Source organism: Bombina bombina, chromosome 6, assembly GCF_027579735.1.
Source record: "Bombina bombina isolate aBomBom1 chromosome 6, aBomBom1.pri, whole genome shotgun sequence".
Classification (NCBI taxonomy): Eukaryota; Metazoa; Chordata; class Amphibia; order Anura; family Bombinatoridae; genus Bombina; species Bombina bombina.
Window position 1 is genome coordinate 214032942 of NC_069504.1, and position 16457 is coordinate 214049398.

Here is a 16457-nt window from a genome sequence, read left to right on the forward strand (position 1 = left end):
TTACATAATCCACAGTTCGACTGGGCTGAGGGACAACTGGCTTCTTGGGGTGCCTCTTGTTTCCACTCCTGCCTTGCTAAAGTCACTCCTCTGCTCCGCATTCCCATAGCCAGCATCCGGACTCCCTTCATACTTCCTTTGGTATATGCAGCTGACGTGCTGCCACCCCACCATCCCTATGACTGTAAGATCGACCTCCTTCCCGGAACCCCACTTCCTAAAGGCAGGACGTATCCACTCTCCAAGGCAGAAACCAAATCCATGGAGGAGTACATCCAAGAAAACCTAGCCAAAGGTTTCATTCACCCTTCTTCTTCTCCTGCTGGGGCTGGTTTCTTTTTTGTCGGCAAGAAGGATGGTGGGCTCAGACCCTGCATAGACTATAGGGCCTTGAACAACATAACAATCAATAATCGCTATCCCATACCACTGATCACTGAACTGTATGACTCACTCCAGGATGCTCGCTTCTTCAATAAATTGGACTTACGTGGAGCATATAATTTGATTTGTATCTCTCCAGGCCATGAATGGAAGACCGCCTTCAACACAAGATCAGGGCCTTACGAATAGGAATTACAGAGGTTCTTGGGGTTCTCCAATTATTGCCGCAAGTTCATAAAGAACTTTTCTGAATTAACAGTCACTCCTCTTACTGAATGGACTAGACGGAACAAGGACTGTAAACATTGGCCTCTTGCAGCCATAAATGCCTTTTCCTGTCTGAAAAAGGCTTTCTTTTCAGCTCCTGTGCTCTGCAATCCTGGCCCTAACCTACAGTTCACCTTAGAGGTTGATGCCTCTGAGATAGGGGCTGGAGCAATTCTTACCCAAAGGGACCCTCTGACTTCCAAATCACACCCTGTAGCCTTCTTTTCTAAACGTTTCACTCCTGCTGAGAGGAACTAAGATGTGGGTAATCGTGAACTCTTAGCCAATAAATGGCCTTAACTGAATGGTGTCACTGGCTAGAGGGCACCGTCAACCTTATCCAGATCCTCACCGACCATAAGAATCTGACTTACTTAGAAACTGCTCATCGACTCTTTCCTCGTCAGGCCAGGTGGGTCTTGTTCTTTTCCCGTTTTCACTTTGTGGTTTCCTACCTTCCTGTAACCAAGAACAAGAAGGCGGATGCCCTTTCCCGTCAGTTCCCTCACTTAAGTGATTCCTCCGAAGCTCCTATCGAACACATCATACCCCCCCTCCTGTGTGATCGCTCAACTCAATACCACTCTTCTGCAAAGATTACAACGTGCTCAGTCTAATAAACCTCCTGATGTCCTCTTTGTGCCTCAGAACCTCCGTATCCCTGTGCTAGCCTAGACTCATGATAGCAAACTCTCAGGGCATCCTGGTTCGACTAGGACCTTCAGGCGTCTTTGCCAACATGTTTGGTGGCCTACTATGAAGTCTGATGCTCAGGACTATGTGAAAGCCTGCACAATTTGTGCTGCCAACAAGACTCCCCGATCCTTGCCTCCTGGTCTGCTCCAACCATTGTCCATTCCCAAATGACCCTGGACACACATAACGATGGACTTCATTGTCTATTTTCCCTCTTCTGACCACCATACTGTTATCTGGGTTGTGGTGGATCACATCTCCAGACTGGCTCACTTCGTACCCCTAGCCAAACTACCTTCTGCTCAGGAATTGTCGACCCTTTTTCTCTTGCATGTGATACGACTTCATGGCATTCCTGTGAATATCGTCTCTGACAGGGGTTCACAGTTCATCTCCTGAAGAGCCTTTTGTAAGTTAATTGGAACCACTCTATCCTTGTCATCTGGCTACCATCCTCAGACCAATGGACTAACTGAGAGAGCAAACCAGGATCTTGAAGCCTACCTCAGAGCCTTTGTCAACACTCACCATACCAACTGGTCTGCATTACTAACCTTAGCTGAGCTGGCAAGAAACACCCATTGGCACTCGTCTCTTCGGTGCTCTCCATTCCATGCTGCAGCAGGTTATCAACCTCGTATCTTCCCTCTTTCAGCTCGGTCCACTGGGGTACCTGCCGCAGACCGTCATGTCACTGATCTCACCACTCATTGGCAACGGATTCGCTCTCAGCTCCGTTCAACTGTCTCTAGATGTAAGAGGTTTGCTGATCATCACAGGGCTTCTGTACGTGCCATTCCAGTGGGTGAACATGTTTGGGTCTCCACTTGACATATCCGTCTACATCAACCCTGTCACAAATTGGGGCCTAGATTTATCGGTCCTTACAAGGTCCTAAAAAGACTTTCTCCTGTTGCCTACAAAGTGGCCTTGCCGAGAACCCTACGCATACATCCAGTCTTCCACATCTCACTACTCAAGCCGTACATCAAGAATAGATATTCCCAGCCTCAAACTCCTCCTTCTCAGCTCTTGATCTATGGTAACCCCGAATATGAAGTGGCTAAGATTCTGGACTCCAGATACAGGCGCAGACAATTGCAGTATCTGATACATTGGAAGAGTTACTCTGTAGCAGACCGTTCCTGGGTTCCTTCCCGTGATGTGCATTCTCCATCTCTGGTCTCCAAATTCCATGCTGCTCACCCTTTGGAGCCAACTCTGGTTCCTGGAGGGAACCCTTGAGGAGGGGGCTATGTCACGCCGCACCGTTGCTAGGGGTGCGGTGTCTTCCCCATGCTCGTTGCCTAGGGCTGTGTCGGCTCTGGATGCGTGCAGCGCTGACGTCATCGCCGCACGCTCCTGATGCTGGCCGGTCCTGTGGCGCCAATCCTCTGACTATTTAAAAGGGCAGCAGACGATCTGTCACTGCCCAAGTATAGTTTCTACTTCTTGTGCTCCTGGGAATGACAGATCGTCTGCTGAACTGATATTTTGTTGCTGAATCCTTGCCTGTCTTACTACGCTTCCTGGTTAACCCCTAAACTGCTGGACTGATACTTTGTTGCTAAAACCTTGCCTGTCTTACTACTCTACCTGGTTAACCCCTAAACTGCTGGACTGATACTTTGTTGCTGAAACCTTGCCTGTCTTACTACTCTACCTGGTCAACCCCTTATCTGCTGGACTGATCCTTGTTGCTGAACCCTGCCTGTCTCACTTTGCAACCTGGTTAACCCCTTGATTACTTGCCTGACTTTCTGTTGCCGGATCCTGTCTGCCTATTTGCCTTGTGCTGTCCAGCCTGTGGTGAGTGCCACTCTCCTCATTTGCCTGATACTCTCTGCTCTGGGATATTCCCTATCTTGCCATCTCGACGCCAGGATAACAAGACTATTGGCCGAGTTTGGTCTGATAGAGGAGTATCCCACGAGTCTTACAAATGCCCATCCAAATGCCCTTTTCAGGGCAATGGGGAGCTTAGGTTTTTTTAGATAGGTTTTTATTTGGGGGGTTGGTTGTGTGGGTGGTGGGTTTTACTGTTGGGGGGGTTGTTTGAATTTTTTTTTTACAGGTAAAAGAGCTGATTACTTTGGGGCAATGCCCCGCAAAAGGCACTTTTAAGGGCTATTGTTAGTTTAGTTTAGGCTATTTTTTATTTTGGCCGGGCTTTTTTTATTTTAATAGGGCTATTAGATTAGGTGTAATTAGTTTAAATTTCTGTAATTTGTTTATTATTTTCTGTAATTTGGTGTTTGCTTTTTTTGTACTTTAGCCAATTTAATTTAATTTAGGTAATTGTATGTAATTTATTTAATTGTATTTAATTTAGTTAATTTATTTAATTATAGTATAGTGTTAGGTGTAATTGTAACTTAGGTTAGGTTTTATTTTACAGGTACTTTTGTATTTATTTTAGTTAGGTAGTTATTAAATAGTTAATAACTATTTAATAACTATTCTACCTAGTTAAAATAAATACAAACTTTCCTGTAAAATAAAAATAAATCCTAACCTAGCTACAATGTAACTATTAGTTATATTGTAGCTATCTTAGGGTTTATTTTACAGGTAAGTATTTAGTTTTAAATATAATTTAGTTAATGATAGGAATTTTTAGTTAGATTTCTTTTAATTACATTTAAGTTAGGGGGTGTTAGGGTTAGACTTAGATTTAGGGGTTAATAACTTTAATATAGTGGCGGCGACGTTGGGGGCGGCAGATTAGGGGTTAATAAATCTAGGTAGGTGGCTGCGATGTTAGGGACGGCATATTAGGGGTTAATAATATTTAACTAATGTTTGCGAGGCGGGAGTGCGGCGGTTTAGGGGTTAATATATTTATTATAGTGGCAGCGATGTCCGGTTCGGCAGATTAGGGGTTACAAATTTTCTTTGAGTGTTTGCGATGTGGGAGGGCCTCAGTTTAGGGGTTAATATGTAGTTTATGGGTGTTAGTGTACTTTTTAGCACTTTAGTTAGGAGTTTTATGCTACGGCGTTGTAGTGTAAAACTTATAACTACTGACTTTAAAATGCGGTACGAGTCTTGACAGGAGTCTACCGCTCACTTTTTGGCAGACTCGTAATACCGGCGCTATACAAGTCCCATTGAGAAAAAGAGGATACGCAATTTACGTAAGTGGATTTGCAGTATTTCCAAGTCTGGCCAAAAAAGTGAGCGGTACACCTGTACCGCTAACACTGCTTTTTAAGCCTAACGCAAAACTCGTAATCTAGCCGTATGATTTTGTGAGACACCACAATTAGGTGCAAATAGGAGTGTGCTTATAATTATATACTTTCTCAGAACAGCAATGCACAATTATTATCAAAAAAGTTTTAGGGCGTTATCTACAGCAAAGTTCACAGTATATAATATATAGGATACGGATAAGTGAGTAGAAGTCTTAAACCATAATTAAACAACATACAAGGAAACAACAGACAGGCAAAATTAAAACTGTAATTTACAATTTCAGTACAATGACTGTCAGTATTTATTTTAATAATACATAACTTGAATAGTAAAGGGAATTAAAACACAATTAAATAAAGACCAGCTAGTCCCCATACCTTGACACATCTTGTTGCAGCTTTGCCAAGAACCTTTAGGGTCCCATGTAAATTGGTCAATTTTATCTTCAATGGGAATACTGTAGGAATATCGTACATCAGGGTTGTATAAGTTTCCTACACACAATACCTTTATATAAATAAAAAAATAAAAAAAATTAACAAACCATGTTTTATAGATATTATAAAATATTTTTTCAAGCAGAATACAGATGTAGCCATACTAGATTGTATTAATATGGTTTTGTTGCACTATGGCTTTAAGATATATACATTTAAGATTGAGTATACCAGTTTGCTTTATAATGCCAGTGTGTTGAGGTACTTAATCTAGCATCTTGCTACAGAAATATATTTGAAAATAAATCCATTGAATGCCTACAAGCAATATTTTCTAGCAGAACCAACTAGCCTTTCTCTGCCTTTTATATGTAGACAAGAGCCATCCAAAGTACATGTTTTTTGTGGGTCTCAGCAACATTAAGGAAGTTTAGTATGAAATCTCACAAGATTTCAGTGAAATCTCATGAGACCACAGCATAGCGTAGCATGACCTCAGCACTGCTGATGCTGATTGGCTATTGTTTTTTTTGTTTTCTTTCAACTTGCAGCTAGGCAGTAGCTGAAGAATGACTGTTACCAGAGCACTTACTCTTGTAAGCTGAAGAAATTTTGATGTAAACTATTTTTCTTTTTTACATAGAGATATTAAGTAGATATTTTCTTGTCAGCTTTTTAAAATTATGCAGCATCACTTTCAAGTGATTTAGCATATGGGTATTATGTCCCTTCAAGGCTGGAAATTTAACCAAAGTGCAAAGCTCTGGTAAAGTCAGTGACTACTCTTACAGGACCTCATAAACCAAACAACTGGTCTCTTACGGCTAGATTTGGAGTTTTGTCGGTAACGACCCCGAAAAACTAACGCCGGCTTTTTTCTGGCCGCACCATAAAAATAACTCTGGTATTGAGAGTCCACATAAAGGCTGCGTTAGGCTCCAAAAAAGGAGCGTAGAGCATTTTTAACGCAGCTTCAACTCTCGATACCAGAGTTGCTTACGGACGCGGCCAGCCTCAAAAACGTGCTCGTGCACGATTCCCCCATAGGAAACAATGGGGCTGTTTGAGCTGAAAAAAAACCAAACACCTGCAAAAAAGCCGCGTTCAGCTCCTAACGCAGCCCCATTGTTTGCTATGCGGTAACCCTTCCTACGTCTGCACTTAACACTCTAACATGTACCCCGAGTCTAAACACCCCTAACCTTACACTTATTAACCCCTAATCTGCCGCCCCCGCTATCGCTGACCCCTGCATATTATTATTAACCCCTAATCTGCCGCTCCGTAAACCGCCGCTACTTACATTATCCCTATGTACCCCTAATCTGCTGCCCTAACATCGCCGACCCCTATATTATATTTATTAACCCCTAATCTTCCCCCCACAACGTCGCCTCCACCTGCCTACACTTATTAACCCCTAATCTGCCGACCGGACATGAGCGCTACTATATTAAAGTTATTAACCCCTAATCTGCCTCACTAACCCTATCATAAATAGTATTAACCCCTAATCTGCCCTCCCTAACATCGCCGACACCTAACTTCAAACATTAACCCCTAATCTGCCGACCGGAGCTCACCACTATTCTAATAAATGTATTAACCCCTAAAGCTAAGTCTAACCCTAACACTAACACCCCCCTAAGTTAAATATAATTTAAATCTAACAAAATTAATTAACTCTTATTAAATAAATTATTCCTATTTAAAGCTAAATACTTACCTGTAAAATAAATCCTAATATAGCTACAATATAAATTATAATTATATTATAGCTATTTTAGGATTTATATTTATTTTACAGGTAACTTTGTATTTATTTTAACAAGGTACAATAGCTATTAAATAGTTAAGAACTATTTAATAGCTAAAATAGTTAAAATAATTACAAATTTACCTGTAAAATAAATCCTAACCTAAGTTACAAATAAGCCTAACACTAGACTATCAATAAATTAATTAAATAAACTACCTACAATTACCTACAATTAACCTAACACTACACTATCAATAAATTAATTAAATACAATTGCTACAAATAAATACAATTAAATAAACTAGCTAAAGTACAAAAAATAAAAAAGAACTAAGTTACAAAAAATAAAAAAATATTTACAAACATAAGAAAAATATTACAACAATTTTAAACTAATTACACCTACTCTAAGCCCCCTAATAAAATAACAAAGCCCCCCAAAATAAAAAAATGCCCTACCCTATTCTAAATTACTAAAGTTCAAAGCTCTTTAACCTTACCAGCCCTGAACAGGGCCCTTTGCGGGGCATGCCCCAAGAAATACAGCTCTTTTGCCTGTAAAAAAAAACATACAATACCCAAGCCCCCCAACATTACAACCCACCACCCACATACCCCTAATCTAACCCAAACCCCCCTTAAATAAACCTAACACTAAGCCCCTGAAGATCATCCTACCTTGTCTTCACCTCACCGGGTATCACACCGATCCGTCCAGAAGAGCTCCTCCAATGTCCTGATCCAAGCCCAAGCGGGGGGCTGAAGAGGTCCATGATCCGGCTGAAGTCTTCATCCAAGCGGGGCAGAAGAGGTCTTCCATCCGATTGAAGTCTTCATCCAAGCGGCATCCATCCGGAGCGAAGCGGCAGCATCCTGAAGACCTCCACCGCGGAACATCCATCCTGGCCAACGACTGAACGACGAATGACGGTTCCTTTAAATGACGTCATCCAAGATGGCGTCCCTCGAATTCCGATTGGCTGATAGGATTCTATCAGCCAATCGGAATTAAGGTAGGAATATTCTGATTGGCTGATGGAATCAGCCAATCAGAATCAAGTTCAATCCGATTGGCTGATCCAATCAGCCAATCAGATTGAGCTTGCATTCTATTGGCCCTGTAATAGCTCGGGTCTCAGCAATAGCTTTTTCTTGCTGTAATGTTTAAAATGTTTTATTGTAAACAGGAAAAATTGCAGCCCTTTTTAAGTAAAATGTTGATATCCTGCACTGTTAATCTTGTTTCTAAAGCAAAACCTCACTAAACTAAAAAACACAATTTTTGCAATAATCAAAGTTAAACAAATTGTATAAATGACATTTTTACAGTATAATGCTTATAAATAATACATTATATTGTACTATACCATTTTTATTTATTGTAATTATAATTATATATTACTAGTTATACACTTCTGTGAAAGACAAATCATTTGGACAAATTATACATAGTACAAAGATGTGTCTCATAAGTTTTTGTATTTTTATAGGACACATCAATCCCTTATATGGGGGACAAACATTATAAGTCCTTTACTATAGTAAAAATATGTTAATATTGTATCATATTCACTGTGGTTAGCCATCATCTATAAGATATGACACCTGTGCATCTTTAGAGGGTAGTATGGAATAGGAATTTTACAACAAATGTATAATGCAGAATGAACTTTTAAAATGTGTGGAAAAGGAACAATTATCATTCACTTGCCAGTCGTATGGTTTATAAATATCTAAAAAGAAATTAATATATCAGGCTGATAATATTTCAAGCACCAACAGTAGTTGGGAGGCATCTGGAATACAAAAGTTTAAATTCTCAATTCTGGTATGCAAAGACCCCTATCAGGTCATATTTCAAGGATTTCCCTACCTGGCACAGGTGAAACAGTTATAATGATTGAGCTAGTGAACAGCTTTAGATGGGAAATACTGACCTGTTAGGGCTACTTGAGTATTGGAATTGAGAAAGACTGTATTGAATGCTTACCTGTAGAATTATTTCTTCCTCAAGTCGATCTGTGCAATTGATTCGCTCTACTGTGCTGTCTGATCCACTGTATTCCAAAGTGACACCTTTAATATTTACTTCCTTTTTAAATCTGCTCACAACAAAATTACCATTGAGAACGAAATTGCCTTGACTGTCAGATAATGCTGAAACAAACAAAATAAAGTATTTAAAAGTCCAGTGCCAAAACTCTTACTCAATAATGAAGATCTTGTACTCCATAAATTCTATTATTTACTCTGAAGTTAAAGAATCAAGAAAGTCAAAATCCCTAGTTGCTTGAGAGCAGAGATCATCAGCCAATATTAAAGTGAAAGTCAATCCTAGCATTTCTGAAAAGCTAGGATTGGCTGTTGAAATAAATGTTCAGGCAGCCCACGACAGAAATGTATCTTCATAAGAGGTGATGTTTCCACCTCTTAGCAAATGACGTGCAGGGAATCCATCGCTCATGGGCACCAAGCCGGATTTAGCGCACAGCTATTGGCTAAGAGGTGAAAACGCCACCTCTCTAGCAAAACAGTGATCTGCCGTGGGCTCCCTTAGCAGCAAAGAACGGTGATCGCTTGAAACAAATAAAGGAGCTTTCTGCATGCAGTATGTTAGACTTCATGAATGAATGTCTCCTTTATTTGTTTCAATAGTCAATCCTAGTATTTCAAAAATGCTAGGATTGACTTTGACTTTTATCTAGAAGACAGGAGAAGAAATATATGCCCCTTACTTTGTAGGAACTTCAAAGTCAACGGGTAACAGATATAATATTTCTACAAATCTGTTCTGTAGAAAATTAATGCATTTTATATTTTCTCCTCAACAACTTGGTTGTTTACATTTGGTAATGATTACTTCTTTTCTACAGATCACGATTTCTGAACCTTGGCTGGTATTGTCAGGGTAACAAATAAAATGGCAATGTTATAGGTTTAGCAATTAAATCAGATTGAAGGGCCTGTATGTTGACTAATCCCTTATTAATAGTGTGTAGTAATGCTGATAAGGGACATGTGTATAATTAACCTGTTGTGCATGTATCTCTTTAAGGGATTTGAAAAGGGACATTATAATTTTTCAAAGACACTGCATAAGAAGTTCATATATTACTGCACATCAGCTATATGAAGCATCACAAATCTACGTAGAGTTCTTCAATTTTCTGAAAATAGGTAAATAAACAACTTGCATCATTATATATCAGTTACATTTTTGTATATATAGACACTAGCCACAGCTTATAACAAACTAATGTAATAAACTATACACTTAAAGCTGCAGGCACAATTGTATTTTTTTTCAAATGTAATATTGTAATTGATTGATTGAAATTTTTTGAGATATAACATCAACAACATTCCTTGAACTTAGTAATTGTTTGTCTGTACAATATATGACTTTTTACCTACTATAATATGTTAAGTTAAATGATAAAATCACAGAATAGACATTTCTATAACATAAAGGGATAAGAAACCCAAAAAATGTCTTACATGGTTTAGATAGAGCATGTGATTTTAAACAACTTTCTAATTTATTTCTACTATCAATTTTTCTTCATTCTCTTGGTATCTTTTGTTGAAAAGCAGGGACCTAAGCTTAGGTACCCGCCCATTTCTGAAGCACTATATGGCAGCAGTTTTGCAAAAATGTTATCCATTTGCATTATTGTTAAACTTATCTCTGCTGAATATGTTTATTGTTTCTCCTACAGTGTGTTTATTTATTCTGTCTTTTGGTTTTCTCTCAAACACTCTGCACCTTTCACTCCCAGGCAGATTGTCACCACTCACCCCCCTCAGATTTTTTTAACAATATATTCTACTCCAGAATCTTCAGCAAATCACATCTGAAACTAAAGAAATGGAAACAGAAATGGAATATTTCTACAGAAAGAAACAAGAATCTTATCAGGAAGAAAAAGAAGAAACTGACAAACCTCACACAGCACAAAGAAGTTCCTAATTAAACATGAACTAATTGCACCCAAACACTGTCAAATCAGTACAGATTATACTGGGATTGTTAACCACTCAAATTATCACCTACCAATACCTGTGAAAGCAATTTTGTCCAAGGGGCTTACATTTTTTCCAAACACAAAGCTGGACCACATTCAATTATACTCAGTTTTGGAAGAATTCTTTAGAAGACTGAGGCTTAAGGAATTCTTCTTTAAACATGGATAATACTGGAGGAATTAACTAAGGCCTAGATTTAGAGTTTGGCGTTAGCCGTGAAAACCAGCGTTAGAGGCTCCTAACGCTGGTTTTAGGCTACCGCCGGTATTTGGAGTCACTCAAAATAGGGTCTAACGCTCACTTTTCAGCCGCGACTTTTCCATACCGCAGATCCCCTTACGTCAGTTGCGTATCCTATTTTTTCAATGGGATCTTTCTAACTCCGGTATTTAGAGTCGTGTCTGAAGTGAGCGTTAGACATCTAACGACAAAACTCCAGCCGCAGGAAAATAGTCAGTAGTCAAGAGCTTTCTGGGCTAACGCCGGTTTATAAAGCTCTTAACTACTGTACTCTAAAGTACACTAACACCCATAAACTACCTATGTACCCCTAAACCGAGGCCCCCCCACATCGCCGACACTCTAATAAATTTTTTTAACCCCTAATCTGCCGACCGCCACCTACGTTATCCTTATGTACCCCTAATCTGCTGCCCCTAACACCGCCGACCCCTATATTATATTTATTAACCCCTAATCTGCCCCCCACAACGTCGCCTCCACCTGCCTACACTTATTAACCCCTAATCTGCCGAGCGGACCTGAGCACTACTATAATAAAGTTATTAACCCATAATCCGCCTCACTAACCCTATAATAAATAGTATTAACCCCTAATCTGCCCTCCCTAACATCGCCGACACCTAACTTCAATTATTAACCCCTAATCTGCCGACCGGAGCTCACTGCTATTCTAATAAATGGATTAACCCCTAAAGCTAAGTCTAACCCTAACACTAACACCCCCCTAAGTTAAATATAATTTAAATCTAACGAAATAAATTAACTCTTATTAAATAAATTATTCCTATTTAAAGCTAAATACTTACCTGTAAAATAAATCCTAATAAAGCTACAATATAAATTATAATTATATTGTAGCTATTTTAGGATTAATATATATTTTACAGGTAACTTTGTATTTATTTTAACCAGGTACAATAGCTATTAAATAGTTAAGAACTATTTAATAGCTAAAATAGTTAAAATAATTACAAATTTACCTGTAAAATAAATCCTAACCTAAGTTACAATTAAAACTAACATTATACTATCAATAAATTAATTAAATAAAATACCTACAATTACCTACAATTAACCTAACACTACACTATCAATAAATTAATTAAATAAACTACATACAATTAACCTAACACTACACTATCAATAAATTAATTAAATACAATTCCTACAAATAAATAAACTTGCTAAAGTACAAAAAATAAAAAAGAACTAAGTTACAAAAAATAAAAAAATATCTACAAACATAAGAAAAATATTACAACAATTTTAAATTAATTACACCTACTCTAAGCCCCCTAATAAAACAACAAAGCCCCCCAAAATAAAAAATGCCCTACCCTATTCTAAATTACTAAAGTTAAAAGCTCTTTTACCTTACCAGCCCTGAACAGGGCCCTTTGCGGGGCATGCCCCAAGAAGTTCAGCTCTTTTGCCTATAAATAAAAAACATACAATACCCCCCCCAACATTACAACCCACCATCCACATACCCCTAATCTAACCCAAACCCCCCTTAAATAAACCTAACACTAAGCCCCTGAAGATCATCCTACCTTGTCTTCACCTCACCAGGTATCACCGATCCGTCCTGGCTCCAAAATCTTCATCCAACCCAAGTGGGGGTTGGCGATCCATCATCCGGTGCCTGAAGAGGTCCAGAAGAGGCTCCAAAGTCTTCATCCTATCCGGGAAGAAGAGGCGATCCGGACCGACAACCATCTTGATCCAAGCGGCATCTTCTATCTTCATCCGATGACGACCGGCTCCATCCTGAAGACCTCCACCGCGGACCCATCTTCTTCCGGCGACGTCCAACTGCAGAATGATGGTTCCTTTAAGGGACGTCATCCAAGATGGCGTCCCTCAAATTCCGATTGGCTGATAGGATTCTATCAGCCAATCGGAATTAAGGTAGGAATATTCTGATTGGCTGATGGCTGATGGAATCAAGTTCAATCCGATTGGCTGATCCAATCAGCCAATCAGATTGAGCTCGCATTCTATTGGCTGTTCCGATCGGTGATACCTGGTGAGGTGAAGACAAGGTAGGATGATCTTCAGGGGCTTAGTGTTAGGTTTATTTAAGGGGGGTTTGGGTTAGATTAGGGGTATGTGGGTGGTGGGTTGTAATGTTGGGGGGGGGTATTGTATGTTTTTTTTTTACAGGCAAAAGAGCTGAACTTCTTGGGGCATGCCCCGCAAAGGGCCCTGTTCAGGGCTGGTAAGGTAAAAGAGCTTTTAACTTTAGTAATTTAGAATAGGGTAGGGCATTTTTTATTTTGGGGGGCTTTGTTGTTTTATTAGGGGGCTTAGAGTAGGTGTAATTAGTTTAAAATTGTTGTAATATTTTTCTTATGTTTGTAGATATTTTTTTATTTTTTGTAACTTAGTTCTTTTTTATTTTTTGTACTTTAGCAAGTTTATTTATTTGTATTTATTTGTAGGAATTGTATTTAATTAATTTATTGATAGTGTAGTGTTAGGTTAATTGTAGGTAGTTTTTTAAATTAATTTATTGATAGTGTAGTGTTAGTTTTAATTGTAACTTAGGTTAGGATTTATTTTACAGGTAAATTTGTAATTATTTTAACTATTTTAGCTATTAAATAGTTCTTAACTATTTAATAGCTATTGTACCTGGTTAAAATAAATACAAAGTTACCTGTAAAATAAATATTAATCCTAAAATAGCTACAATATAATTATAATTTATATTGTAGCTATATTAGGATTTATTTTACAGGTAAGTATTTAGCTTTAAATAGGAATAATTTATTTAATAAGAGTTAATTTATTTCATTAGATTTAAATTATATTTAACTTAGGGGGGTGTTAGTGTTAGGGTTAGACTTAGCTTTAGGGGTTAATCCATTTATTAGAATAGCGGTGAGCTCCGGTCGGCAGATTAGGGGTTAATAATTGAAGTTAGGTGTCGGCGATGTTAGGGAGGGCAGATTAGGGGTTAATACTATTTATTATAGGGTTAGTGAGGCGGATTAGGGGTTAATAACTTTATTATAGTAGCGCAGGTGGAGGCAGGTGGAGGCAACATTGTAGGGGGCAGATTAGGGGTTAATAAATATAATATAGGGGTCGGCGGTGTTAGGGGCAGCAGATTAGGGGTACATAAGGATAACGTAGGTGGCGGCGCTTTGCGGTCGGCAGATTAGGGGTTAATAAGTGTAGGCAGGTGGAGGCGACGTTGTGGGGGGCAGATTAGGGGTTAATAAATATAATATAGGGGTCGGCGATGTTAGGGAAGCAGATTAGGGGTACATAAGGATAATGTAAGTAGCGGCGGTTTACGGAGCGGCAGATTAGGGGTTAATAATAATATGCAGGGGTCAGCGATAGCGGGGGCGGCAGATTAGGGGTTAATAAGTGTAAGGTTAGGGGTGTTTAGACTCGGGGTACATGTTAGAGTGTTAAGTGCAGACGTAGGAAGGGTTACCGCATAGCAAACAATGGGGCTGCGTTAGGAGCTGAATGCGGCTTTTTTGCAGGTGTTAGGTTTTTTTTCAGCTCAAACAGCCCCATTGTTTTCTATGGGAGAATCGTGCACGAGCACGTTTTTGAGGCTGGCCGCGTCCGTAAGCAACTCTGGTATCGAGAGTTGAAGCTGCGTTAAAAATGCTCTACGCTCCTTTTTTGGAGCCTAACGCAGCCTTTATGTGGACTCTCAATACCAGAGTTATTTTTATGGTGCGGCCAGAAAAAAGCCGGCGTTAGTTTTTCGGGTCGTTACCGACAAAACTCCAAATCTAGGCCTAAGACTTTACACCTCTAACAGGAAGTAACATAAAATTGGACAGCAATATTGAAAGGAATCCCTTGTTATCACACCACGTAAACAAATCACATACATCTCTCACCTCTGGAAAGAAATGTCTTGAATAATATGATGAATAATAAAAACATCATCCTCATCAAGCCAGCTGATAAGGGTCGGTCAGTAGTAGTCATAAACACCCAAGACTATGTTGCAGAAGGAAACAGACAATTGTTTGATGGAAACTACAACAAAAAATTGGAGCAGGAACCCACCAAGGAATATACAGCTCCACTCACAAAAAAGTAGATAAAACTCCTAAAACACCTACAGAAAGGATAAGAAAATCTTGTGCTTTCAAATCCTCACATAGAACTTTCTACATGCTGCCCAAAATCCAGAAAACAGGAAACCCAGGACTACCCATTATAACAGGCATGGGAACACTGACTGAACAAATATCTGGCCTAATAGAAAGTATTCTTAAGCCCCTAGTTATTAAAACTGAGCACTTTATACAGGACACCACAGATTTCTGCGATAAACTTGGACAAATCACAAAACTAAGTGAAAAAATAATACTGGTAACCATGGATGTAGAATCTTTATACAGTAACATCCCATGTAAATATAGTATTGAGGCCTATGTTAAATTCCTCTCGTCCCACAAAGTTACACACAAATGTGATAGTGAAACTATCACCAAACTTATAGAATTTATACTCACACACAAATATTTTAATTTTAACAACAATAGCTATTTACAAATAACCGGGACAGTGATGGGCACAAAAATTTCACCACACAATGCTAATATTTTCATGGCCGACTTGGAACAGAGATTCCTAGTCACTCAGCCCCACAAACAATATAAAAATGACCAATATATAGATAACATTTTCATAATATGGTCAGGAAGAGAAGAAGCCCTTCTAGACTTCCATAAATTATTAAATGTATTCCACCCATCAATAAACATCAAAATAAATTTCTCAAAACAGTGTGAGCTTCTTGCATTGAACCATAACTATCACCAATGACACACTTTCCAACAGCTGCCTCCACAATTCTATATTCAATCCCAATAACACAAAACAAGGTTTCAGCTGCAGCCAGGCTATCAGATACCACCGCATTTGCTCTGACGCTGAGGACCAAGAAAAACACTGGAGCACACTGGCAGAGTAATTTTAAAGTGCCATAAAACATATCCTAAAAGGGCTAATTAAGTAAAAATATCTTGCATAAAAAAATAGTTTAAAAATTGCTGGCAATTATTTTAAAATAATTTTTAAAACTAAGCAAAATTAGTTACATAGCCATACTGTCTGAAGTAGTCTGATCCACCCCCCTCAGTGTTTAGCATCAGAACCACAGGCATTGTATTTCCCAGCAGCTTATTTGCTTCTAGGCATACTCCAGCAGATAATCACTGTTTTCTTCTGCATTCTACAAAAGCAATGGTAAATATAGATACAGTAATAGAAGGAAATGTGTGTGTGTGTGTGGGGGGGGGGGGGGTAGAGCTGTACAATTCGGAAACTTAAAAGAAGGAGTTAATTGTGAGGCACTGCAGTATAAGGCCTAGATTTAGAGTTCGGCGGTAGCCGTCAAAACCAGCGTTAGAGGCTCCTAACGCTGGTTTTGGCCGCCCGCTGGTATTTGGAGTCAGTGATTA

The 16457-nt window shown here is 39.0% G+C and overlaps 1 protein-coding gene across 1 annotated transcript in view; it reads right to left on the reverse strand.

Moving 5' to 3' along the window:
* Positions 1–16457, reverse strand: part of ADAMTS20 (ADAM metallopeptidase with thrombospondin type 1 motif 20) — a 578468-nt gene that overhangs the window by 276917 nt on the left and 285094 nt on the right. Inside the window, 2 exon segments of the mRNA XM_053719202.1 lie at positions 4923–5052; positions 8732–8898. Coding sequence (XP_053575177.1) covers positions 4923–5052; positions 8732–8898 — 297 coding nt within the window.